The sequence below is a fragment of the Amblyraja radiata genome, chromosome 18 (assembly GCF_010909765.2).
Source record: "Amblyraja radiata isolate CabotCenter1 chromosome 18, sAmbRad1.1.pri, whole genome shotgun sequence".
NCBI lineage: Eukaryota > Metazoa > Chordata > Chondrichthyes > Rajiformes > Rajidae > Amblyraja > Amblyraja radiata.
In genome coordinates, this window is record NC_045973.1 from 23,942,264 (window position 1) to 23,960,650 (window position 18,387).

The window sequence follows — 18,387 nt, forward strand, 5'->3', positions numbered from 1 at the left end:
AATTTATCAGTGTATGATATAGACTGATACGTGTACAGTGAGCAAATGGATAGGTTAAATCAGATGCATCTCTTGTTTGAGGTGGTGTTTTGAGTCCAGGTACAGGGTGAGACCTTGTAGGAGAATTTCAAGAAACAGGCCTCAAATCTGATGGCTAACTCATTTTATTGTTCATGTGTGCTAGTAAGTTCAGATATAAGAACAGGCCATCAAATTCCACGCAAGCAGCAGTTTCTTCCCACACACTTGATATCTCCAACTAAAGAGAATCCCAAAGTATAAAAAACAGAAATCGGCAGCTTTCACACTGCATGCAGTTTTCCGATGGATATATGAAGGCTCCTCTGCTGCTGACTCTTTCTCATCTTAACACAGGGTACAGGGTTCTAGTGTCCTACCAACTGCTTAGACCAGTTATTTCATATGTGATGATTGTGAAATTATTTTTGTAAAAATAAACCTAGTCAGAGAGTATGATGATGCACTAGGGCCACACATAGAGTCACAATATTAATTTATAAATATTAAATCCTCAGTTTTTAACATGTTGAGATTGGAGACCAAATAGTACAAATCATGCATTCCTCACTGCAACCAAGAATCCAGTAGAAATCAGGCAGCAGCAAGTATCATACTTGAACATAACCAGTGCTGTTTTAGCAATGACATTTCCTGGTCACTAAGTTCTAGCTTTAATTCAGCCTAACATCACCCACTGACCTCACAATGCTGCAATCCACATAGGCTGGTACATGGTCAGGTTATTTTTGGCAAGGTGGATGTATTGCACTGGTTACCGAGAGTGACCAGTGTTAGGGACTCTGTTTTATTAGTGAAGCAAAAAAAGTCAGCGAGGGGCAGGGATATCAGTCTTCAAAAACATACATCTGTCACACAGCTGTGCAGCAAAAGTATGGGACAAGTTACCCAGTTCCTTAAAAACTTGTAACTGACTTTCTGTTTTGCCCAGTTTTTAAAACCCAATGACAGCTATCTCACAAACTCTGGGCTCAGCGAGGGGAGCTTCCTGCATCAAACAAGATGCACAGTCATCACACACAGTAGACTTGACTCTGTTTGCCATAGCAACTGCAAGTGGCTTTACATTGTGAAATGGTGGATAACTTAATTATTATTAAAATTTCTCTGTAGTGAGGTTTATAATGTAAGTGACCAACACGATAATCGCCTCACTAAAATCAGAAAAAGATAGCAGTACAAGAAAATAAAGAGTTAAAGGCACTGTCTTACATGTTATACAGTGTCATTCCAACTAGGGACACAATGGGGATATATTGTGACAAGCCAGATATGCACATATAGATTGATTCATGGTTCATGTGAGATGCAGACTCTTAGGATCCTGGCTTGTATATTACCTAATGACAATCCAGGTGGGCAATATGGTATTATCCATTATTAGGCCAGGTGAATACATTAGTACCCTGACTCATTCACTGTCCAGTGTCATAGCATCAGTTTAGGTGTGGACATACAGGCTAAACTTGAACATTATCCAGCATGGACTTGTATTATCCAATGTCACTTATGAACTGTCTCACAGTACTGGTCTGCATGTGAACACAAGACTGCTTCACAAGGGGTAAATATTTGTCTGTCTATGGGCAGGTAAGTCCTAATGGTATCTTCCCCAGTGTCTGGGGCAGTTGGAGACACCCAGGATGCTGAGTGGCATGTTTTCCAGTGTTAAACAGATGTAATCCTGATTGGCTTTATGTACAATTCAAGAATTAGAGAGGTTGGAAAAACATCTCAACTTAAAACTGAAGATTGGATAATGAATAAGAAAGATACCAGATACTGGGTGACTGGACCTGGACCTGCATCTGAGACATGCGGATCTCCAGTGTTGTCACCAGGGCATGGGTGAAACATAACAAAATCAATCATGGGATTGCAGAGCTCACCACAGTGCAGTGGAGTAAGCGCTCTGAACTCCAGTCTTGCATTGTCAGTGCCAGGTAGTTAACGTCAAGGGACCTGAAGTTAAAACCATTTCAAATGTTTAATTGAGACTCCAGTTATGAAACCAGGCAATCAGATAGGAAGTGCAGGAACATCCCGTTTCCAAGTAGGATTCTTTAGATAAACTGTTCAGGACATTGGCAGGGCCTCTAGATTCGTAGAAAGTGCTTTCACCATTTGATGATGGATTGGTTCATAAAATTCAAGACAGAGTAAGGCTTTGAAAAATCTGGCAACTGAGTTCCACTGTTGAAATTGTTCCCAACAAAAGCATTGATATGTGACAAGAGTAAACCAGGCAGCTATGAACAATAACCACAGGAGCCTGAATCCACCTGCTGAATACAAATAATGTCTTCTTATGGCCTTGTTCCAAGCCCTTGCTGGACCCTTGATATAATAAATAATGCAGTGGGAGTTATATGAATATTTGCTTCCAAAAGATTTGAAATCTCACTTGATGCTAGTTTACAGCTGATAAGCTAGTAGCGATGCATTAGGACCCAGGGTGGGAATCAAGGCTAAGACACAAAATTAACGTGTCAGGGTTTGAAGGGACACAGCGAAATTCAATCTATAAATTGCCCTTCTGAGCATGTTAGCTTCATTCACTAGCAATCAATATTTGAAATTAAATAGCAATTGAACAAGCATATCACTGCTTGATGAAGCACCAAGGATCATTCCCTTTTGTAAACAACGGATGTTGATCATTCCAATTTCTGCATGTTACACAGTTGCAAATATCCTGAAGAGTGTCTTCTCCTTTACCCTATGTTGGAAACGGAAATCACAAGGACCGCAACTACGAGGAAGAGGATGGTTTTATGTAATCATCAACAGCTGTGATGGTGGCCTTGCAGAAGAAGCAGTCTTTGTTGTTCATCAGGTGCTGGTTGATGCAGGCCCTGAAAGATGAAGGAAGAATAATTAAAACCTTCAAGCACGAGCTCCAGACGTAATTCCAGCTGCTTCCAATAAGAAAAGCCATTACATCTATATACTTTTAAAACTGTGTGTGTGGGTGTACGGCATTTTGCCTTTGCAACGTATCTCCTCGAAAACCAGACGCAAAAACGCGGAGATTTTTACAATTTCGGTAGGGATTTATCTTATGAGTTCAGAAATCCACTCCTTGGTCAATTATTTCCCCAGATATTGAATAAAATTGATCACAAAACTCACTTTAAAAAAAATACATTCGCCGCTTGAGCTGCTGACGTCACAATGCCCACATTCCCACCAATCTAGGCCCCGCCCCCCGCCGCTGTGGACTAAAGCCCCGCGCCCAGCCCAAGTACGCTCACGCCACGCCTCCCGCAGCTGGACTCCCACGCCCGCCCGCCCGCTCACTATTAAACCAAGTTTGTCTCCCAATTGGTGAGCTCACGCTGGACCCCATGTGAGCTAACCTTCCGGAACCAACTCTACCATTGTCAAACTCCTTGCTAAAAATCCATGCTGCCAATGTCTTCTGACTTGTTCATGTCAACCTCTTTGTCACCTCTTCAAAAACCACAATCAAGTTTCTGAAGTATAATTTCACACATTCAATAGCAGGCTGACTATCCCTGGTGCTCTAGTTTCCTCCCACATGCTACTGTGAATTGCCCTTAGTGTGTAAGTGAATGGTATCATCTGGGGAAGGAGGGTGGGTTGAGGAAATGTGTAGGAAGGAACTGCAGATGCTGGTTTAACTCAGCAGGTCAGGCAGCATCTCTGGAGAAAAGGAATAGGTGACTTTTCGAGTCGATTTCATATATTTAGTTACATTTAATAACATTGATTTAATTGTACATGGGTTGTACAAAAATCAAAACTGGTAAGCCACCATAACTGCCTTTTACAAAACAAAATAACTCAGAATTGCTGCTCAGCGATGATGTCACCGATGTCACGATGATGTACAGAAAGTGACACCAAGCCGCTGAAATAAATTTGGGGCATATAACCCAAGGCTTGGGCAAGTCCCTTTAACGGAGGGATCCACAAGAATAGAGTGAGGGAATTCCGGATAGTTGGACCTGGATTACTGGGGCATGGTCACATTCAAGATTCAAGAGAGTTTATTGTCATGTGTCCCAGATAGGACAATTAAATTCTTGCTTTGCTTCAGCACAACAGAATATAGTAGGCATAAATAAATACAGAACAGATCAGTGTGACCATATACCATTGAATATACACAAAATTGCTGGAGGAACTCAGCGGGTGCAGCAGCATCTATGGAGCGAAGGAAATAGGCGACGTTTCGGGCCGAAACCCTTCTTCAGACTGAAGAAGGGTTTTGGCCCGAAACGTCGCCTATTTCCTTCGCTCCATAGATGCTGCTGCACCCGCTGAGTTCCTCCAGCAATTTTGTGTACCTTCGATATTCCAGCATCTGCAGTTCCCTTTTGAATACCATTGAATATATGTATATACACACATAAATAAGCAGATAAAGTGCAATGGGCTATTAATGTTCAGAGTTTTGTTTGAGTTGAGTTTAATAGCCTGATGGCTGTTGGGAAGGAGCTATTCCTGAACCTGGATGTTGCAGATTTCAGGCTCCTATACCTTCTACCTGAAGGCAGCAGGAAGATGAGTGAGTGGATAGGATGGTGTGGATCCTTGGTGATGCTGGCAGCCTTTTTGAGGCAGCGATTGCGATAGATCCTCTCAATGGTGAGGAGGTCAGAGCCGATGATGGACTGGGCAATGTTTACTACTTTTTGCAGTCTTTTCCGCTCCAGGGCGCTCAAATTGCCGAACCAAGCCACGATGCAACCGGTCAGCATGCTCTCTACTGTGCACGTGTAGAAATTCGAGAGTCCTCCTTGACATACCGACTCTCCGTAATCTTTTCAGGAAGTAGAGGCGCTGATGTGCTTTCTTTATAATTGCATGTGTTCTCGGACCAGGAGAGATCTTCAGAGATATGCACGGCCAGGAATTTGAAGCTCTTGACCCGCTCCACCAACGACCCGTTAATATAAACGGGACTATGGGTCCCCATCCTACCCTTTCCAAAGTCCACTATCAGTTCCTTGGTTTTGCTGGTGTTGAGAGCCAGTTTATTGTGCTGGCACCATTTGGTCAGTCGGTCGATCTCTCTTCTATACTCTGACTCGTCCCCATCAGTGATACGTCCCACAACAGTGGTGTCGTCAGCGAACTTGATGATGGAGTTCACACTATGACCGGCTATGCAATCATGAGTATAGAGTGAGTACAGCAGGGGGCTGAGCACGCAGCCTTGCTCCCGTGCTGATTGTTATCGAGGCTGTCACATTTCCACCAACACGGACAGACTGTGGTCTGTGAATGAGGAAGTCGAGGATCCAATTGCAGAGGGATGCGCAGAGACCCAGTTCTGAGAGTTTGGTGACCAGCTTGGAGGGGATGTGTTAAATGCGGAGCTGTAGTCAATTAATAACTGCCTGACATATGAGTTTTTGTTGTCCAAGTGGTCCAGAGCGGAGTGGAGAGCCAGCGAGATCGCATCCACCGTTGATCTGTTGTGGCAGTAAGTGAACTGCAGTGGGTCCAGGTTTTTGTCGAGGTAGGAGTTGATTTGCGCCATGATCAACCTCTCAAAGCACTTCATCACCACCGGCGTTAGTGCCACTGGTCGATAGTCATTGAGGCACGTCACCTTGCTCTTCTTGGGCACCGGTAGAATTGATGCCCTCAGACCTCAGAAGTGAGAGGTTGAAAATGTCTGTAAAAACTCCAGGCAGTTGGTCCGCACAGGTTTGTATAACACGACCGGGTATACCATCAGGTCCAGGCGCTTTCCGAGGGTCCACCCCTCGGAAGGATTTCCTGACGTCGACCTCAGTGACCGTGACCAAAATACCATCACAGCGAATGGGGGCTCGAGAAGGCACATCAGTGTTCTCGCTATCAAAGCGTGCGTAAAACGCATTGAGCTCGTCGGGGAGTGATGTTTCGCTGACATGTGTGCTGCCTCCTGATTACGCCTTGTGGGAGGTGATTGCATTCAGGCCCGGTCACAGTTGCCGAACATCCGTCTCATCCTCCAGCTTGGAGCAGAAGTCCCTTTTGGCCTTTTTGATGGCCTTACTAAGGTCGTATCTGAACTTCTTGTAGTCCTCGGTAGCTTCGGACATGGATGCCCGGTGTCTGGACTTCAGAAGAGTGCGGATCTCATAGTTCATCCAAGACTTCTGATTGGGAAATACTTGGAAGGTTTTTGTTGGGATGCAGTCCTCCACACATTTCTTTATGAAGTCTGTAACGATTCATTCAGGTCCGTTGCCGAGTCCCTGAACATTGCCCAGTCTACAGACTCCAAACAGTCCTGGAGTTGTTCCTCTGCCCCCCCCCCACCCCCACCAGCTCTGTACAGTCCTCACCTCTGGGGGTGCACTCTTTAATTGCTGCCTGTAGGCAGGAGGAAGCTGCACCGCGGTATGGTCGGATTTACCGAAGTGAGGGTGAGGGATAGAGCGATAGGCATCCTCCTTGATGGTGGTGCAGCAGTGGTCGAGGGTGTTAGGTCCTCTGATGCAGCAGGAGACATGTTGGTGGAAGTTAGGGAACGATTACTTGAGGTTTGCTTTGTTGAAGACCCCAGCAATGGTGGTAAATGCCTCCGGGAAGACGTCTGGTATTTGATGACCACTGCGTGCAGCTCCTCCAGTGCCAGACGGACATCTGCTTGGGGTGGGATGTGGACAGCGGTCAGGATGATGGAGGTGAATTCCCTCGGAAGGTAAAAGGGGCGGCACTTCACTGCCAGATGTTTGAGGTGTGGAGAGCAGGAGTTGGACAGGACTGCCACATCTGAGCACCACGCAGAGTTGACCATGAGGCAGACGGCCCCCCCCTCTCCCTTTCCCAGATGCCCGCGTACGGTCCATACGGTGGATGGAGAACCCTTCAGGCTGGACTGCTGCGTCTGGGGAGCTGGGGGGTGAGCCATGTCTCTGTGAAACAGAACACAGAGCATTCCCTCAGCTCCCTTTGAACAAGATGCCTTGCCCTTAAGTCCTCCACTTTGTTTTCAAGTGACTGTACGTTGGCCAGTAGGATAGTAGGGAGAGGGGGCCGAAGTCCCATCCGCTTCAGTCTTACTTGTAAGTCCTGCCCGACGGCCACGTTTCTGTACTCCATGGAGCCCTCCTCGGTGTTTAAAGGTAGAGTACTTACGGGTCTCCGCGAGGTCGGGGAATCCCCTGAGATCGGGGATTGCCTTACAGTCGGCACCTCCAGCATCGTTACTGCTGGGAGATCCTGCCCGACGGCCTTGATTCCGGACTCCATGACGGCCCCCCCGGTGTTTACATGTAAGGTTCCTACTGTACCTGCACTCCTCTGCGAGGTCGGGGATTCCCCTCCGATCAGGGATTCCCTTACCGTCGCTAACATCGGGAGTTTGCAGTCGCGCTAATGCATCTAAACTAGCCCGCTACTTACAGCGTTGATTCCAGTGGATTCACATTTTGAATTGAAGATCATTTGGAATGCACAGAAGTGCATAATTTGTGCTCGTATAGGTGTTGAGCTGGAGGAATTTACACAAGAATCCATAAACAAGCAATAGAAGGAAAACGAATGAGAAGCAGGCAGGGAATGTGGAATACCGTGGATCTATTACCAGAGGCATTGGTACACCGTGTGACCTAAGGGCTTGATGCATTTAGAGAAAAGTCAGAAAAGCACCAGATGAAGAAGGGTGAGAAGAGGCTGAAAGGAAGTGTCAACACCAGCATGTTGCTTAGACATTTGACCTTTTGTAATTCATCATAACAAATCTGGACAATACAAAGGTTAATATTTTAACACTTGTAGGACTTAGTCTCAAGCCTACTCAAATTGGGCTTACTTGCAAGACTTGTGAGAACATGGCCTGAAGATGGCAGAGATCGGATGTGCATAACAGATGGGGCACAGATCCTCCTCACTGGTGGGCTGCAAGAAAACAGAAAAATATTACAACCCTCAAGGTGTGGCATTATATGGCCCAGAACCCTCACCCCATGCTGCTGCTACATTTAGAATACAGTTCTTGAAGGATTTCCAAGAGAAGTATCTCAGTTCTGATAAACTTCAATCTTAAAACTTATGTGAATAACCGAGACTGTAATTCAAACATATTGATTAGACTGCAATGAGGTAAACCTGTATTAATGCAGTTTCTTACATTAGGTTGGTGTATGAACCTTAATCCATCACCTTTCATCACGTGAAGGGCTGGACCTTGTGGATTCCAATAAAGACACAAGGAGAAGGAGGTGGGACCGGTCACTGGATGACCCTGTACCGAGTTTTAATCAGACATCAGATTCACGGACACACAGCTGCCCTTTATACAGCCAGATTTCAGCTCCTTTCTCGGCTTAGCTAATCATTGGGACTGTAAAGGTAAATGTACCAGGACCCCCTTGGACTGGCATCACAAAACCTCATAAAATTTCCAGTCCACTTCATCTCACACTTATAACGACACACGGCAGGTCCATGCCAATGAAGCAATCTTATCTGTTCCATTCCTCCTCTCCTTATATCTGTATTCCTGTAGATTATTTGCTCTCACATATCCACTCAGCATGCCAGGCAGCATCTCTGGAGAATATGGATAGGTGACGTTTCGTGTGACCTCAAAAGTCTGAAGAAGGATCTTGACCCGAAACGTCACCTATCCATGTTCTCCAGATTTTGCTTGACTTACTGAGTTACTCAAGCACTTTGCATCCTTTTGTGTTTTAACCAGCATCTGCAGTTCTTTAACCTCATTGATTATTTTTTCCATTGGCCTACACTAAAGTAATTCACTTGCCACTTAACCCACCAGCCGTCTTCAGGACGTGGGAGGAAACAGGAGCAAACCTGGAGGAAACCCGCGGTCTTAGGGAGAATATGCAAACTCCACACAACACCAGATATCAGGATTGAACCCAGGTCTCTGGAGCTGTAAGGAAGCAGCATTGATTGTGATGCTACTCTGTAGGCAACTTTGCAAGACAAACTCACCGTGAATGTTCAGAGCTCCTACGTGTCCAGCAGGTTTAATAGTCACTTACTGTACGAATGCTACTGGTTATTTGGTGGGGTAAGAATCATTCTCTGTAACATTGCAGTTCCTGGTTGCTCGGAAAGCCCGTTATTTATATAAATCTCTTTCCATCAATAATTTGTATCAAATTTTTGCTGATCTTCCGTAAAATAATAGCAGTGCTATAGATTGTGGTATATCGGATTGAAGTAGTTGTTATTGACGAGCGTCTGGTGTCAGTAACTAATGATGTCATGTGCGGCCTCACCGACAGAAAGTGCAGCACTGTTGCGGCTCAAGTGCTGCATGTGACAATAAACTGACCTTGACAGATATAGATTTATGAATCTTGCATTATTTTAATGTACTTTTAGAATTCAAGCATCTGCAGGTTTTTTTGATTTATAGGCTTCTTGTTATTTGATTGTTATAAATTGAATTAAAATAATCACTGCAAGCAGCTGGGTAAAGGAGAACTGCGGCTGTGTCTCATGGGCCAGGGTTTCACAGCCAGAACTTAACCAGAACTTCCTTCCTCACCATCAAACACCACAAATTTCTGTATCACTTTGATCCTGCATTCAATTCCAAATTGCATTCACAAAGACAGCAAGGACACATCACTCAGTCCTGTGGGATCCTACCGCAAAGGGGCTTATATTAACTGAAATATTTATCCGCATTACCTTCTGTTTCCCTCCCCTGTTGCTCCAGCTAGCTATTTTTGCTTACCTTGATCAGTCTACAAAGTGGAATCTTGTTCAACATACACAACTTCAAAGTGCTACAAATATGCACCCTCTTCAAACTTAGTCAGATACAATCTTCCCTTAATGTTTACTACTCTTGATTAATGTCTGCTCTTCTAAATTATTAATTATGTTGTCAGAATGTTTTGATAGGTTGATTGGCTGGAAAGTACTTGGTGTATTCTTTTAAATAATACTACCAGCCTTCTGGTACCACAGCATCATGACCAGATCTAGAGATTGAGAAGTAATGGGTAAGAGCCTCTGCTAAATCCTCCCCTGCTTCTGTTAACTCTGTGATATCTTTTGTCCTGAATTATTGTTTATTTGCTTCTAAAAATGCAAAATCACTTAGCATTCTATATTCAAGCTGGCAAGAGAAACACCAGAAGCGAAGCTCTGGGCAAATAATTTTGCTTCTCTCTTATTTTGCCACAGTGATCAGAGCTGAGCTCACTGTTGAATGTCATTTATATAAACAATTTGGATGAGAATGTGCAAAGCATGGTTAGTAAGTTTGCAGATGACACTAAAATAGGTGGTATTGTATACAATGAAGAAGGTTATTAAGAATTGCAATGGGAACAATCAGCTGGAGAAGTGGGCTGAGGGATGGCAAATGGAGTTTAACTCAGATAACTGTGAAGTATTGTACTTTAGGAAGTTAAACCAAGGTAGGTCCTTCACAGTGAATAGTAGGGCCCTGGTTGTACAACAGGGGGAGAAAGAAATACACATACAGAGCTCCCTGAAAGTGATGTCACAGGTGGACAAATGTGAAGGCGGCATTTGGCACGCTGGCCTTCATCTGTCAAGGCACTGAGCATAGGTGTTTGGACATTATGTTGTATAAGACATTGGTGAGACAGGAGTATGTGTTCAGTTTTAGTTACACTGGTATAGGAGAAGAGTCATTAACCTGGAAAGAGTGGAAAGATGGTTTACAAGAATGTTGCCAGGACTTGAGGGCCTGAATTATAGGAAAAGGTTGGGCAAGCTAGGACTTTATACACAGCGCAGGAGACTGAGAGGTGACTTTATAGAGATGTATATATCATGAGGGGCATAAATAAGGTCAATGCACATAGTCTTTTTCTGAGGGAAGGGGAATCAAAACCTAGAATGCTAAGGTTTAAGGTGAGAGGGAAAAGATTTCAAAGGGACCTGAGGGCAACTTCTTCACAAGGGTGGTCATACATTGAATGAGTTGCATTCAATGTAGATTGAATGTAGAACGTAGATAGGGTGACTCTTTATCGAACATCACCATTCAATCTGTGGCCGTGACCTGAGCACCCAGTCACTGGTCATCTTGATTCATCACCTCCCTCCTCTCCTGGCTTTTCTTTGCACTCTTTCACTGTTCCAACAAGCACAGCATCTGATTCAATAATCAGACATCATTTCAGATTTTCAGGAGAGTTTAAATCCGTTTGGCATTTTAAGATAGTCACTTTGCGTTTTCATGTCCTTTCGGCTTTTGTCATTTTGAACTCTCCGCCACTTCATCGTTTAATTTCTCCTAGCTTCCACACTTCACAGATCCTCCTTTTTTTCTCTCCCAACCTTAGCCCTTCCTCTGCATCTTAAAACATGCAACACTTCTCCAGTAATCAACCTGAACTATTAACTCTCAATCCTATCTCGCCAGATGCTTTGTGACTTCTGAGTAATTTCTGGATTTGTTTTTTAAGTAAAGAAGCCAAGTTCTTTCCTGTGGATCTGCACTGAGGTCGGTTGCATTTCAACGATGCAACTTGATGTATAGAAAGTTGCTGACATGATTGTGTGATAGCTAGCAGAGAATATATATATGGACACTAACAAAAAAATAGTACAGTCTTTGCTGTTTATCCATAAAGGTCATAAGGAAGCACTGCTTTGTGAAAAGTACAACTGGACAATATTTAGCTGGCAAAGGTGAAAAGGCTCACGTTTAATTTCAGAAACATATATTGTTGCATTTGTAGCAGGTGCTGTCATGGTGGAGGAAGTGGTATTGTCTAAAAGGTATAGGAAGGAAGTTGCTCACTTTATTGGCTTATTGATCTCTCCACAGCTGAGCAATTGGGGCAATACGCTGGAAGAGTGTCTCAGGACCAGAAGTATCAGGCACTGGGCCGCCTCGATAGAAGGGAGCGTGCCAGAGAGTGCACATAAGGTTTTTCCACCCAGGATTGGATTATTTGATCACATTGTCTGAGTGGCACTATGAGTCTTCACCACAACAAAGCAACCGTCAATGAATTATGATTATCTTTTGTAAAATTTGTTGTGATGTGTGTAAGGGGAGAGAGTTATAGGATGAAATTAGAGGACCAGGGTTCACTGAAGGTATAATGGAAGTACAGTTAGGTAGGTTACTGGGGTCAGAGGCTGGAGATAAGTCAGGCTACTGGTGCTGGGCAGAATGGGGACACACTTTGAGAGTGGAGCGAGCCGATATTTATCTACTCTGATATGAATCATGCCATTCTGATCTTATGTTCAGTGACCAGACATTAAATCATTTCAGTCTGAAGAAGGGTCTCGACCCGAAACGCCACCTATTCCTTCTCTCCAGAGATGCTGCCTGTCCTGCTGAGTTACTCCAGCATTTTGTGTCTACCTTCGATTTAAACCAACATCTGCAGTTCTTTCCTACACATTAAATCATTTAATATTATGTGCTAATAGAACATCATATCCCTTTACTGGAAATTGATCAAACAGTGCTAGCTTGACATTTCATTGACTGTTGATAGCAAGACATGTTTATGCAATAATTTCTCTTGCACTTGGGGCATTAACTAGAGCACAAACAGTATCTTCACTTCATTAAATTACGTGATGAGGCAGACAGGACACAGACTGCAGTGGAGCTGAGAGATGCTGACTCAGTACCACTCCGAAATGTGGAATCCACTGGAGTGCCTGTGCTGTCAATTATTCATCATGCCAGCATTTTTTCAGCTCAGGCTTTGCGCAATTTGTATGCTCAATGCCTCAAACCGAACTATCACGTTCAGCCAAATCATGAGAAGGTGACTCACCTCGGCGCTGCTCAAAGATTGCAGTTATCATCAAAAATTTTCAAAGTGCAAAATACTGTTGTGACTGAAGGGAGTATATATGGGGATCAGACAGATCAAGGAGGAGAGATTATCTGATGCAGTTTAAAATAAAATTAGGAGCAAAAACTACATCAAACACTGGAACTGCCCAAGATAATTAGATATTGTCAGACACCAGGTCAGCCTGAAATATCCTGACTGTGTTAAACACCAAGGCATTCAGAGCTATCTTGACTGTGTCAGACACCAGTACACCCTGAAAACCCTGAAATATCCATACTGCGTGAATTAACCTAATATGTCATGTGACACACAGTAGGACTCGGTACAGACAGCACCCATAGTCAGGATTGAACCTGGGTCTCTGGCGATACAAGGCAGCAACTCTACCACTGCGCCACTGTGCCTCCCACCAAGTGCCTTTATACCAAGTTTTCATTTGGTATAACGTGATTAACAAGTAACTAGGTAATTAGATAACCAGCTACAACTAGTAGCTCAAGGGTTTTGAAAGTGAAGGCTATAGCGAGAGAAGATACTGGTTTGCCATTTTCCAGAATGGGTCTCACAGACTGGAAGATAGTAAGCCTAATGTGTATGAAGAAACTGCAGATGCTGGTTAAAACCAAAGATAAACACCTAATGCTGGAGTAGCTCAGTGGGACAGGCAACATCTCCGGAGAGAAGGAAAGGGTGATGTTTTGGGTCGATACCCTTCTTCAGACGGATAAACATTTAGTAAACCCCACTGTTTGGCAAAGCCTGGAGCTCAAGCATTAAGGATGATTTGCTCAGCATAACTGATCAACAACGATGAGTGTGCAACAGAGCAACCCTTTTTGTTGCTTTTCCACAAATGCGCCGGATCAGGATGGGTATAGAAAATATTATAAGTACTTGGGCTCAAATTGGCCATGGTCAGGTCACATGGATTTTAATTTAAAAACCGAAGCATGATGCAGCTCATTACACTATGATAACTTACACTGAACAACACAATTTGTTAACCATGTTGCTTCTTGAAATGCTTTGCTGATCAATACCCTCCCCAAACCTTTCCACCAAAAAGAATCAAATGTTAATTGTTTTCCCAGAGGAACAGAGGTTGAGAGGTGAGATGCAGGAAATGGATGAGTCAAATATCTGTGATATATCAGCTTGCTTTAATTTCCCCAACAGTGGGTCCAGCCTGACCTTCCCGCTCTGCATTTGGCAACTCCTACACTCTTTTGTCTCTGTTCTCACGCTCAAGCTGCTCCTGCTCCTCATTTCTAATAAAGACAACATCCCTCCCTGCAGCCTAACCAGTTTATTTTCTCTTCTTCTAATGAAGGTCTTCAACCTGAAACATTGACTGTTTCTCTGCCCCATAGATGCAGCCTGATCTGCTCAATACTTCCAGCATTTTCTGTTTCCAGTATCTGCTGTTATTGTTTATTTTGATTAACACCTTGCAGGGCTCTCGCTTAACTTTTTTTCCCTGTTGCCAGCCGGGCAACCATGGCAACTTTTTAGGTTGCCAAATGACAGTTTAAGTGGTCATTTAAGATGGCTTGCATGACGCGTGCGATAATGTGCTCGGACGAAGTGCGTAGTTACCAGTCGGAATTATACTCAATGAAGCATTCACATATTATTTCTGCTTCAAATAAACCACAAACTAAACATATTCACCAATCAAGACATGATATATACCACAATGACATGCAGCAAAATTATAATACAGTATCTCAACTCTGTTTACACATTGCAATTAATGCAATTTTTATTATTTCCTTCCACTTCCAAACAAAAATGTGGTTGGATTATTCAGCGTATGATCAACTTGTGTCAATAAATCCTGGACCATGATAACATATATGCTTAACCATGCACACTACAGATTGATGCAAGCATGTTTTCTGTGAAGGACCGAAAATTATCATGACATGGCCATAGCATGGGTCGTTATTGCTATTGGTACAGAAACACTCTAGCTTCCCACAAAAATACAGGTTGCAAGGAATTTTCTAAAGGCATTTTATGATAATAGCTGACAAAACTGACTATACCCATCTGACAGGTTAAACATTACACTAACTAACAAGAGATGGCCAAAGGACATAAATGCAGCAAATGTTCTTTTGGTAATATATTTAAAGGTGTCAAGACACCACATTACCGGACATTCAGATTAGTTGTATGTGTTGTGAACAGCAATGAAGATACCCAGTTTGTAAGCAACAAATTAAAAAACAATTGTTGATAAACGCTTTTCCCATCATTCACACTTCAGAATTAACATTAAATTTTCAACTGAAATATCTCCTGACCAAATTTGTGATGTATATGACTGACTGTAGAAGTAAAACCTGGATAAATCCAACGTATGGTTGTGAATGTTGCTCATTAAATAACTACAGTACTGATACTCCATATTAAGAGCATTGATTTGTCGTTAAAATGAATTCTGTAATAACGTGACAACGGTAGCAGTGACAATCGAACATTGCGGTTTTAATGTTTCACGTGTTCACAATTTAATTAATCCATCTTTATGGATTAAAACAAATAATAACATTGGGAATTAAAACATATTTGATTCCATTCAGTTATCAAACATAGTCAATGTTCGCTCTGAAGACATTTCCAGCACAATAGGGTCGGGGGGGGGGGGGTGTGAATCAGTGCAGGATGGATAGGTGGCGGTGGGGGGGGGGGGGGGGGTTGAGAAGGCAATTGGTGCGGAATGGATGGATTGAGGCAGGGGAATTAGTGCGTGTTGGTTAGAGTAGGTAAAATTGTGAGGGCAGAGCGCGGGGGATGACAGTGGGTTGAATGGGGGGGGATCTGTGCAGGATGAAGGGGAGGAGCAGTGCAGGATGGATGGGAAGAGGGGTCAGTACAGGATGAATTGGGGGACTAGTGTAGGATTGATGGGGAGTGGCAGGAGAATCAATGCGAGGTGGATAGGGAGATCAGTGCAGGATGAATAGATGGGGGGTGGGTAGATGAGGAGGGGAGCACAGGGGATGTCAGTAAGGACTGAATAGAACCAGGAATGGGAATCAGTGCGGGATGGAGAGGAGGGGTCTTAGGATAAGGGGAGTGGAGGGGGCGTACAAGAGAGAGAAAGAGAGAGAGGAAGGGGCAGAGGAGGTGGGAAGGAAGGTCAGCGCTCCTCGGACAACACCGGCATCATCGCTCAAATCGCTTTAAAAATATGGAGGGGACTGGGGGACAGAATATCTTGGCGGCCGCGCGCATGCGCACACTCACACACACGCGCGAGGCTTCGGAGGCCCTGTGAACGGAAATTTCAGCTCAATCCAGCGCTAAATGCAGCTCAACTGCCTGTCTCGCCTACAGCCCTGTCTCAATCCAGACAGGGACAGGCAGAGTTGAGCAGCGCTGCTTCTCTGCGCTGGCTGTGGGCCCGGTGGCACCGCGCCTGTCTGACTCCTGATGCCCCTGGCCACGCCCGGGCGTGGGCATGGGGGGGGGCTCTCGTGGGGACGGGGATGGTCCAGTGGCGTTTCGGCAGCGATTGCAGTGCCGGAGACCGGGATCGGTCCTGGCTGCGGTGCAGGGCTGCCGAGAGTGTTTTGGCACGTCTCCCTCCTCCAATCACCGCGCTCTATCCTCATGCCCCCCCCCACCCCCCCCATTTCCGCCTCTGACCGACACCTCCCTCCTCCAAGGGTTTGTTTTGAAAGCGCCGTTGACGGAGTGACAGCAGCGGCCGCTATCAGCAAAGATCCTATAGTGTTATCAGGCCGGGCGGGGTGCGGGAGGAGGAGATGGAGCCGCCGCTGCTGCTGTGCGGGGCCCGTCATTCGCTCCGACCCTCCGTCACGCCACATTTAGCATCTTTCCCACGGTATATCTTCGGTATAAACCAAGTTGCCAAGCCGGGCAAAATGACTCGCCGTTAAGTTGCCCGGCGGCACTTTGAGTGGTCAGTGGCACCTGGGCAACCGCTAATTTCGAGCCCTGCCCTGATACAGATTGACTGTGTCAAACGTTACAACAGTCCAATACAGCCTGACTGTGTCAAAATGCTGCAATACCCTGATACAGCCTGACTGTGTCAAAATGCTGCAATACCCTGATACAGCCTGACTGTGTCAGACATCATAACACTCTGACACGATTTGACCTGGTTTTGTTGGACACTGTAAGTCTTATGAAATCGGACTGTGTGTGATACTACAACAGTCTGACACATCCTCACTGTGGCAGTCAGCAGCTTACAATTGATTTTCCCAGGCCTCACAATGAAATCTGTGGCCAGGAATGTAGAAACTGCTGCAACAATGATTTCAGCTTTTGATCGGGAAGCAGATTTAATCAAAATGTTCACACTTCTCATGCCGTGAGAAAAAAAACAGTACAAGAATGAATAAATAAATGCAAAGATCTGAAATGTTGTTGTCTGTTGTACTCACCAGGGCAGTGGCTGCAGCCTGTTTGGACTCACGGGAGAGATGGGAGAGCAAACCTTCAACCTTCATCAGCTCTTCAAGGCTGATATAATCTGGGTCTGCAGAGGAAAATTCAGAGGTACATTCAGTCACTCACATAACCTGAAGCAACTCCAATGGAAGCAATCATAAAACAGCCAAGATGGAGTTGTGTAAGAAGTTAATGTTCAGCTGTGTGTTTCCCACCTTCAGATTAAAACACGACTAATTCCCTTGTTACACCCCAGAGGGAGGCTTGGTGTGAAAAAGGTTTCCCCTCAGGTTCCTATTAAATATTTCCCCTCTCACCTTAAATCTATGTCCTCCCCATAAATCTCTGCACTTTGCAGCTTAACAATCCTTCCTACAGCAGGGTGATCAGAACTGAACACAATACTCCAAATGTGGCCTCACCAACTTCTTGTACAACTGTAACATAGCATCCCAATTTCTATACTCAATTACTGATGAGGTAACAATGCACCGAAAGCAAAATACACTTCACGAATTTGCCTTAAATTCACATGAATTTTCATGGTTACATTACCGTGGGTTTTATAAACACAAACACAACTTTATAAAACACTGGCTCATCCAGAACTGGAGCCTTTCATGCAGTTCTGGGCCACATTCTGGGGAATAGGTAAAGCATTTAGAGAGGTACAGAAGAGATTTATTTGAAAAAAATGTCATTTTGTGCTCAAACCGAGAGGTTCTTGTTAGAACAGAAGTGGTTGTGTGCAGATGCGATGTAATTCCGGTCCTAATCTTACCCCCTTAGTCTGGTTCTGTCAAACATCAAATACAAGCACTGGTAATCAACTCTCTTTATTATCCAACACCAATACGATGCCTAGTCCAACACCGTGGGTCCGATCCTTATCTCTACTCGTTCAAGCCCTTCAGCCTCGTGCGAATAGAACAACTACAGCAGATCAGCTGTAGTTGTCCCATGTGCTATCCCAGAAGATCGGCACACTCTCATGTGCTCTCCCCTCTTTTATTCCTTCACCGTCCCTTGGCGCGAAATACATGGGGCGAGCAACCCCTACAAGCCAATCATCAATAAGGGTTACAAAATACATTAATTGACAGTTCCCTAACCCAATCACAAAATATCACATAACATTGTTTTGATAGAAAGCACTTCGTGG

The 18,387-nt window shown here is 44.4% G+C and overlaps 1 protein-coding gene across 4 annotated transcripts in view; it reads right to left on the reverse strand.

The window, feature by feature from the left end:
* Positions 1–146: 146 nt before the first annotated feature.
* The window catches only part of rnf123 (ring finger protein 123), a 204,342-nt gene continuing 186,101 nt past the window's right edge, over positions 147–18,387 (reverse strand). For all 4 annotated transcript variants that reach the window (XM_033036858.1, XM_033036859.1, XM_033036857.1 and 1 more), the window contains exons 37-39: positions 17,219–17,313; positions 7,820–7,905; positions 147–2,894 (exon numbers count right to left, since the gene is read on the reverse strand). In XM_033036858.1, coding sequence (XP_032892749.1) covers positions 2,792–2,894; positions 7,820–7,905; positions 17,219–17,313 — 284 coding nt within the window. In that variant the 3' untranslated portion in view covers positions 147–2,791. The remainder of the gene's footprint in view (positions 2,895–7,819; positions 7,906–17,218; positions 17,314–18,387) is intronic.